The sequence below is a fragment of the Carassius gibelio genome, chromosome B1 (genome assembly GCF_023724105.1).
Source record: "Carassius gibelio isolate Cgi1373 ecotype wild population from Czech Republic chromosome B1, carGib1.2-hapl.c, whole genome shotgun sequence".
In the NCBI taxonomy this organism is placed as follows: domain Eukaryota; kingdom Metazoa; phylum Chordata; class Actinopteri; order Cypriniformes; family Cyprinidae; genus Carassius; species Carassius gibelio.
In genome coordinates this window covers 36,112,664-36,120,082 of record NC_068396.1, presented here as the reverse complement: position 1 = coordinate 36,120,082, position 7,419 = coordinate 36,112,664, and the positions used below count along the sequence as shown (strand labels likewise).

The 7,419-nt window shown below is 33.6% G+C and overlaps 1 protein-coding gene across 1 annotated transcript; it reads left to right on the top strand.

Annotated features, from left to right (window-relative positions):
- Window positions 1–127: 127 nt before the first annotated feature.
- Window positions 128–5,443, top strand: LOC127948419 (CD209 antigen-like protein B). Its single transcript, XM_052544853.1, has 5 exons — window positions 128–137; window positions 4,216–4,686; window positions 4,787–4,866; window positions 5,084–5,187; window positions 5,305–5,443. Exons 1-5 carry the CDS (start codon window positions 128–130, stop codon window positions 5,441–5,443), a joined length of 804 nt encoding a protein of 267 aa, XP_052400813.1.
- Window positions 5,444–7,419: the final 1,976 nt, after the last annotated feature.

Genomic DNA, 7,419 nt, shown 5'->3' with positions numbered 1-7,419 from the left:
TGTGAAAAAGCATGGAAACCAAAGCAGATTACTGCAGAGTTACAGTACAGTATGACACTTTAATTACAAAATATAATGTAAATGTATTTAAAAGGTTAACCGTTAAATACACTATAATAAGGAGTAGATGGATTATGGTAAGTGCCAACAAATGCCAAAAAGCGAGGTGACAGAGAGATACCTCTTAGGATCGCTTAAAATGCATCTGAGAGCAAAATGTTTTCTGCTTTCATTTAATTGATTTTTAAAGACTTTAAAGTTATTTCATTTATTATTTAAGCTTGCAGTGTAGCTAATAAATATTAACATGGTTTTATCTAAAATTCAAATGGATTTGTTTTTGATCATTAGATTACATTTTGATATCTTCAAAGTTTGATTTTTCTGAATGCATTTTTCTCAGAAGGTCCCTTGATGCACATGCACTCTGTGAATTCCTTGTTGAACGGGGCTAAAATAACCTACTCCTCGTAGTGTTACTTAATGCAACCTGAGACATCTAACAGTTGGCTTACTCATGTTTTGCACCATCACAAGCAGCTTCATGTTAATGAGATCTTACTAACCATTAACATGGGTTTCATTTGTTTAACTGTTTCTTTGTTTAACAGACTGAAACTCAAACAGAGTTTTAATAAAATCATATAAAGACATTACAAAATAAGACTCTTTTGTCACACAACCATCAAGAATCATTGTATGAACCTTGAAAATGGTGACATGCTCTATTCTGCAGTGTATTCTGGCTGCATCATACAAAACTCATCCATGGCTCCCAGTATGCATTGCAGCATGAAGAATGTCAGCATTGTTGTGATTCATACACAGATTCTTGATCTCTGTGTGTATCTGAGCATTTAGTAATGTAAAAATATTTTATGAATCCTTATACAGTATTTATAAATCAGTATTTAAAAATGTATAAATTAATGTTAATTTCAAAATTTATTTACCCATTATTCAAATTGAGAGATAAGCTTGTTAACATTAGTTATTGCCCTGTGAACTAGCATGAACTAACAATGAATAACTATTTTAAATAACTAATGTGATCAAAGATGAATAAATACAGTAATAAATGTATTGGTTATTGTTTATGTTCATTAATAAATTAACTAGCATTAACTAATGGACCATTATTCTAAGGTGTTACCCAAGTTATTAGTCATTATTTTTGTAAATGTCACTCAGAAAAAAATAAATAAATAAATAAATAAACATCAACTTCAGTGATGCAAAAATGTCCTCGTGGCTAAAAGGGTTAATTGCTTTATGTTTTAATAAAATTATCATTTGACAGTAATAACCACAGTATTTTTGTTTTAATATCATACTTCATCCTTGTGTATCTGCTTTATTGCTCTTTGGAAAGATTTCCTCCAGTCCAGCAGGATGCAGCAAAGAGCAGGTTTATCAGACTGAAGTGATCAGAGAGAAAGACAAACATCAGACCCAGGCATCTATCATGAGATGTGCTGTCCATGTAAATCTCACGCCAAATTGACTCCCCGCTTGCAATATGAAACAGTGTCAACTTTAAAATTCTGTATATCTTACTGCTAAATTAAAAATCGTGAGTGACCTGATCAAGAGTTAAAAGAACACAGTTGAAGAGTTCAATCAAACCATCAACAGCTTACAGGACAATCACACTCATCTAATGACTGAAAAACACCAACTGCAGAACAACTTGAGTTCTTTGAATCAGAAGAAACGCTGATCTGATCATTTTCAATAGTGAGTGTTTGTTAATGAATGAGATCAATCACACTTATTTCGTGTTATTCCTATTCACACAGAGAAACGTATATTAATCAAGGAGAGAGTGTGGATTGGTTTGTCTGACAGAGAGCAGGAGGGCAACATGAAATGGGTTTATAATTTACTACTGAATAGAGGGTAAGAGTTAAAAAATCAACCTCTTCCACAAAACTCTTTCACAAACACCACAACTAAAACCACTTTAAATGCTGTAAATTCTATTAAGAATTGTATTCTCTCTATTATGGTCTCTCTTATTCTTTTTTGCATTTTCACTTCTGCTCAAGCTTCTGTGTTACTTTTGTTTATCCTCAACGCATGCTGTTATACTGTGAGTATTGTTGATACATAAAGTTGTGCTCTTTAAAAACTGAACATGATACATGTTATTCAGGTTTTGGCGCAAAGGTGAACCGAATGACCAAAATGGAAATGAGGACTGTATTGAGCCTATGCCTTCAAATCCGGTCCTGAACAACTGGAATGATCTGCCATGCTCAGAGAAGAGAAAAATGTATCAGTGAGAAATAGGTTTAATCCCATCTTGTTGTGGTTTTGCTTCTTTTTATAATATAATAATTCTTTAAAAAATGTTGATATGATTTTTTTTTCTTCAATTTTATAAAATGTGAAATTGTCATAATTTTCTTAAGGCTTTGTTAAATGTATCGGGGTGATCTGAGACACCAGACATCTGATCTAATATGAGCAGCTCTATATTTATATGATCTTATTCTAACTATTATCATGGGTCTCATTTGTTGCTCTGAAGTGTTGAGGAGATAATCACAGTAAAGTGTAGTGAGTGTATATTGAGTGTCTGCTTTTGAGTTGAATTGCTTTCTGTTTAAATAAAATATTCAATCGCTATCATTACCATATTAAACTTTCAATTTATTGTTTTCATTTCATAAATAATTTTTGAGTATCTGGTTTATGGATGGTGGATGCTTCTCCTTGACATTTAGTGAATTGACACACACTGATGAAAAAAAAAAAAAAAAAAAAAAACTATTTACAGATCAGCAGGAAAGCCCCTATTGGATTTTACCATGGACACTACATTACTGTGGTTATTATTAATTCATAAATTGTGAGCTGAATGACGCAGATGCAAATAAAGGCCTATTGACATGATAAATAATCTCTCATGTTAAGATACCAGAGAATATATTTTGTTTTGATAACAGTGCTTTTAGATACATTATTTAATGGAATCATTCTTATTTAGTTTCTCTTCACTATAGTTGTATTGACAAGCAGGTTTGATGATGCACTGTATAACATGACACTGATTGGCTTGAAATAGTTACCAAAGATTAGCTATGGATGTAGAGGGGAATTTCCTTTAGCATCCCTTGTTATTTTTTCAGCTACATTTTGGGCAGAAGCAAATATTTATGCAAATGACCTGTTGTTACTCAGGTTAAACGACTGAAAACAGGAAGATATTAAAAAAGGTACTTAGTGTTGTACTGTAGAGACTAAAGTTCATCATAGGCTACTCTACTACAAGACTGAGTAAGAGCACATAATGAATTCAGGCATCTATAATGTGAATTTTGAAAACAGAGAAAATGAGGGCACAACCAGACCTATATCGCTGAGTCTCCACCAAGATGAAGGAAAAGCGAAAATTTGCGGTAAGCATAAATGCTATTCTGAAGTAGAGATGGTGTCAAAAATGGTGCAATAATGTTTGAGAAACTGAAACTTAAAATTTCAATCATTATTTTTAAGAACAATGTTTCTGTGTTTATATTGAATTTATTACCATGCAATTGATTTTCTATTTACTTTTTAAGCATGTGATCCTTTTTTCAATAGCAATTCCAGTTATTTGTCATTAAAAGGATGTACTGTTTAAAAGCCTGCTGGGTGTCTATATATGTCTGCACTACAGAGTAAAAATAATACTGAAGTAGTGTTCAAGTCGATGAGGTAATCAAGAGATTCACTGAGTGATGATTGACGATTACTGAAGACACCTGATGTTAACAAGCAAAATTGCCAAAGAAGAAAATTTTAGTTACAATTATAGTGGTCAGTATTTGCTTTAGTTTAGTTGCTTTATTTCCAAATGAATTTAGCTTTTTGCCAAAGATTGGTTGTTATAATTCAGATATAGCAGCTAAAAAAAAAATCTTATTTTAAGAAAGTCCAGGGTCAATAGCCAACTAAGGTAAACACTGACCACTATAATGGTGACTTAAAATATATTTGTTTTTTTTGTAATTCTGCTTGTTAACATCAGGTGTCTTCAACAATGTTCAATCATCACTCAATGAATCTATTGATTACCTCATTCAATTTAACATTTATTCAGTTTTACTTTTAAAACTCAATAGTGTGGACACATAGATAGTCAGCAGTGTTTATTTGACACTAGGGATTTTGTTGTTTAGTGGATTTAAATTAAGTGAACTGATAGTTATTAAAATTTCTGTTTGTCAGGAGGGAGCAGATGTTTGGTGTTGATCACAGTGGGTCTCTTGCTCATTCGTGTTCTTCTGCTGTTCTTCATCATACTGCAGCACATCACCATCACAGCAGACAGGGACCTGATGAAGAGTTACAAGAACACACTTAAAGAGCTCAATCAAACTATCAACAGCTTACAAGACAATTACACTGATCTAATGATTGAAAAAGACCATCTGCAGAATATTTTCAACTTTGTGATCCAGAAGAAACTAGAGCTGGAGACCAGAGTCAGCAATCTCACTGCTGAGAAAGACCAGTTACAAATAAGTGTTGAATCTTTGAGTCAGAAAAAACTGGAGCTGGAGACCACAGTCAACTACCTTAGTGCAGATAAAGACCAGTTACAGAGAAGCGTTGCATCTTTGACTCAGAAGAAACTAGAGTTAGAAAGCAGAGTCACATCTCTCAGTGATGAACTAAGCAAAAAAGCATCTAAACGATGTTAGTACAAATTTGTCTTTTTTTGCTGTCTTTTATGTACACATTTTTAAAAGATGGGATTTTCTGTGTTGTACAGATTTTTTTTCCACTTCTGATGAAGCGAAGAGCTGGTCTGACAGCAGACAGTACTGCAAGGATCATGGTGGTGATCTGGTCATTGTCAACACTGAAGAGAAGCAGGTGAGTTCAGTGGCAATCATTCAATTCATTGCCTCTGATCTCGAGATTTTTAACCTGTATTCCTCTTTTGACCCTCACATTCGCATTATGAGATTGCAACATAGCTATCATTTTAGGAAGCACTGCCTGTGTGTGTGTTAAAGAAGATGAGATGGAATCAACTTGTTTTTGTTTTTGTGGTGTTTGTTTCTTTCTTTATTTCTGTATTCACACACAGAGACACATATCTTCATTCATTAAGGAAAGTGTGTGGATGGGTTTGTCTGACTCAGAGAACGAGGGCAGCATGAAATGGGTGGATAATTCACCACTGAATCAAGGGTAAGACCACATGTTTTTGGGGCATTTGTTTGTAGGTGCATCCTTATTCTCATATCTCCATCCCGAGTACTTCTATTTTTAGCTGTACAGAAACAGAATCTGACACTTTTTATTCAGGTTTTGGAGCTCAGGTGAGCCGAACAGCTTTCATGGTACGGATGAGGATTGCATTGAACTGATTCCTACAAAAGACAACCTGAACAATTGGAATGATCTGCCATGCTCATCTACACGAAAATGGGTTTGCGAGATTTAGAATCCATCTGTTTCTTCAAAAAATAATTTCTTGTGTGTGTGTTTTTGTGATTTGATTTTTAGTGAAGTTTGTTAAAATAACTTATTAACCAATTTGATGTTTTTTATATATATATATATATATATATATATATATATATATATATATATATATATATATATATATATATATATATATATATATATATATATATGAGAGAGAGATTTACATTTTTATTTCACGTGCCTTCCAGTATCTGAAGTGTCTAAGATAAAACTTGTAAAAAAAAAAAAAAACTGTTGTTTTCCTCCTGCAGAAATAAATATGTGAAAAAATCCTTGGAAGCATAATGCTTCTTTTATTTTTATTCATTTCTTTTATTTTATTTTTTTGCGTGTCTGTGCTGTGGATTAACTGCTCTTATGATTTTATCTTTTTTATGGAATCATACATGGTTCCTGTCTTCTACTTTCATTGCATTTGAACTGCTGTTGTATCATAATGTCTAATTATTATTATTTTTATTTTTTTTGTATATATATTCTGTAATTTAAAACATGAGTGGAGAAGAAATGTAAAATTGTACTTTTTGTTTTTTTCTATTGCTTTAAAAAAAAACTCATAGTCTACTTTATATCCCATATATGTTCTATTTAAGACTGTATTTTTTGTATTTCTCTCAATTTAGGAGAAGATTTTTGCTGAGGAATTTCTTACAAATGATTGCAATGAAGAGCATTTATTACTTTTGCAAGTACCAATATTCAGTCACATTATAATAGTGTCATTATGATGAGATTCATTCTGGTTGATACAGATCAAATAAAGGTCCCTGGCTCGATTTTTGGATTTTTTTTTCTGTATACTTGTGTAGTGAGCCAAAATAATAAATGGCAGTCCAGTGGTTCAAGTCCTTCTTCCCAGGTAGGTCCTTCAGGTTGTCTTGGATGGATGTGGTTTCTAAGTCATAACTTCTTGCTACTGGGGCTGCTCAAGGCTCAGTGCTTGGACCACTTCGCTTCTCCATTTAAATGACATCATTAGGATCTGTGATTCAGAAGCATGGCTTTTCTTTTCACTGCTATGCTGGTGATACTCAACTCTACTTCTCATTCGAACCAGATTATCTGATGGTAGCATTGCATTTAACGTTGTATCCTGTCTGAGAGAGATTTCCATCTGGATGAAGGACCATCACTCTCAGCTCAACCTTACTAAGACAGAGCTGCTTGTGGTTCAAGCAAACCAATTGTTCCATCACAACTGCTCTATACAGGAGTGCAGCAGGGTCCATCAACCATAACTCCTTCCAGGACAGCCAGAAACCTAAGAGTTGTGACTGATGGTCAGTTAAGTTTCACAGACCTTATTGCTACAACAGCCCAGTTCTGCAGATTTGATTAGGAAGATAAGACCCATCCTGTCAGTGCAAGCCGCACAACTTGATGTCCAAGCTCTTGTTCTTTCCAGACTGGACTATTGTAATGCTCTCTTGACAGTGTGTCCTGCATGTTTTATCAAGCCTCTGCAACTGATTCAGAATGCAGCACCGAGAGTGGTCTTCAATGAGCCAAAAAAAAAGGTCACATTACTCCTTTCTTCAACAGGTTATACTGGCTACCAGGAGCCGCTGGCATCAAATTCAATGTACTGATGTTTGCTTAAAAGACACTAAATGGTGCTAAAATTAATTCGCAATAAATAAAATAAAACCCAACTAAAGCAAACATTCATCTTCACAATGGTAAAGTCAAACAATATTAAACAATACAATTTCATCATCTAAACCTCTGTTCATTCTCAATAAGATCTTCTTTGGAAGTCTGGCAGAACTAAAATCATCAGTCTGGTTGGTAATGTGTGACGCTTGTAAAGCTTGTTTTTTGAGTTGTTTTAATCTTCAGTTGATTTTATCTAAGGCTGTGGCTGAAGTCAGTTGTAGTTCATGTGTTTGTCTTGTTTCTTTTTTCTTCAGTGATTCTACATCAGTGTCTGAA